This window comes from Meleagris gallopavo, unplaced genomic scaffold (genome assembly GCF_000146605.3).
Source record: "Meleagris gallopavo isolate NT-WF06-2002-E0010 breed Aviagen turkey brand Nicholas breeding stock unplaced genomic scaffold, Turkey_5.1 ChrUn_random_7180001843514, whole genome shotgun sequence".
Taxonomy (NCBI): Eukaryota; Metazoa; Chordata; class Aves; order Galliformes; family Phasianidae; genus Meleagris; species Meleagris gallopavo.
Window position 1 is genome coordinate 1 of NW_011112184.1, and position 756 is coordinate 756.

At 54.9% G+C, this 756-nt stretch overlaps 1 protein-coding gene across 1 annotated transcript; it reads left to right on the forward strand.

Moving 5' to 3' along the window:
* Positions 1-218: 218 nt before the first annotated feature.
* On the forward strand, positions 219-562 carry LOC104915685 (feather keratin Cos1-1/Cos1-3/Cos2-1-like). The gene has a single exon (XM_010726598.2). The coding sequence runs from the start codon at positions 234-236 to the stop codon at positions 537-539; it is 306 nt and encodes a 101-aa protein (XP_010724900.1). The 5' UTR covers positions 219-233; the 3' UTR covers positions 540-562.
* The last annotated feature ends 194 nt before the right edge of the window (positions 563-756 follow it).

The following is a 756-nucleotide window of genomic DNA, read 5'->3' on the forward strand; positions in this document are numbered from 1 at the left end:
AGAATACAGCTTACATGGCTTTAGATTTCTACAAACTTTGAGAGTCGCCCTGGCCAGACTGCTCTTTGAAGGGCCCCGGTACAATGAAGGAACATGACCTTCTGCCACTGCCTCCTCCATCTTGCTACTTGTCTTGGCTCCTTTGTGAGAGGCTATCCACGCTGCCCCTCACATACCCACATGTACTACTTCCTTCTATCCCTATCTCCTAGGTGTACCTCCAGTCCCAAGACATGTCCTGCTACTCCCAGTGTGTGCCATGCCGGCCCTGCGGCCCGACCCCTCTGGCCAGCAGCTGCAATGAGCCCTGTGTCAGGCAGTGCCAGAACTCCACCATTGCCATCGAGCCCTCTCCCGTGGTGGTGACCCTGCCCGGACCCATCCTCAGCTCCTTCCCGCAGAACACCGTTGTGGGCTCCTCCACCTCCGCTGCTGTTGGCAGCATCCTCAGCTCTGAGGGCGTGCCCATCACCTCGGGGGGCTTTGACTTGTCCGGCTTGGGCAGCCGCTACTGTGGCAGAAGGTGCCTGCCCTGCTGAAGCCGCTGGCCGTGGTCCGGGAGAAATTCTTCCAGAAACCACGAAGACGTTCCTGGATCAAGAAGGAATCTTTAAGCCCCTGCTTTCTGAATTCCTGACCCTACTCAGTACTCGAGGAAATGCTGAAAGCATGAGGCAATCTGGTGTTTTCTGAAAACATGGGTCGTGTCTGTTTTTCTTTCCTCTACCTAACCTTTTCTCTCCATTTACATTTTTT

Coding starts and splice junctions, on each gene's coding strand:
- LOC104915685 (XM_010726598.2), top strand. CDS start 234: ATGTCCTGCTACTCCCAGTGTGTGCCATGCCGGCCCTGCGGCCCGACC.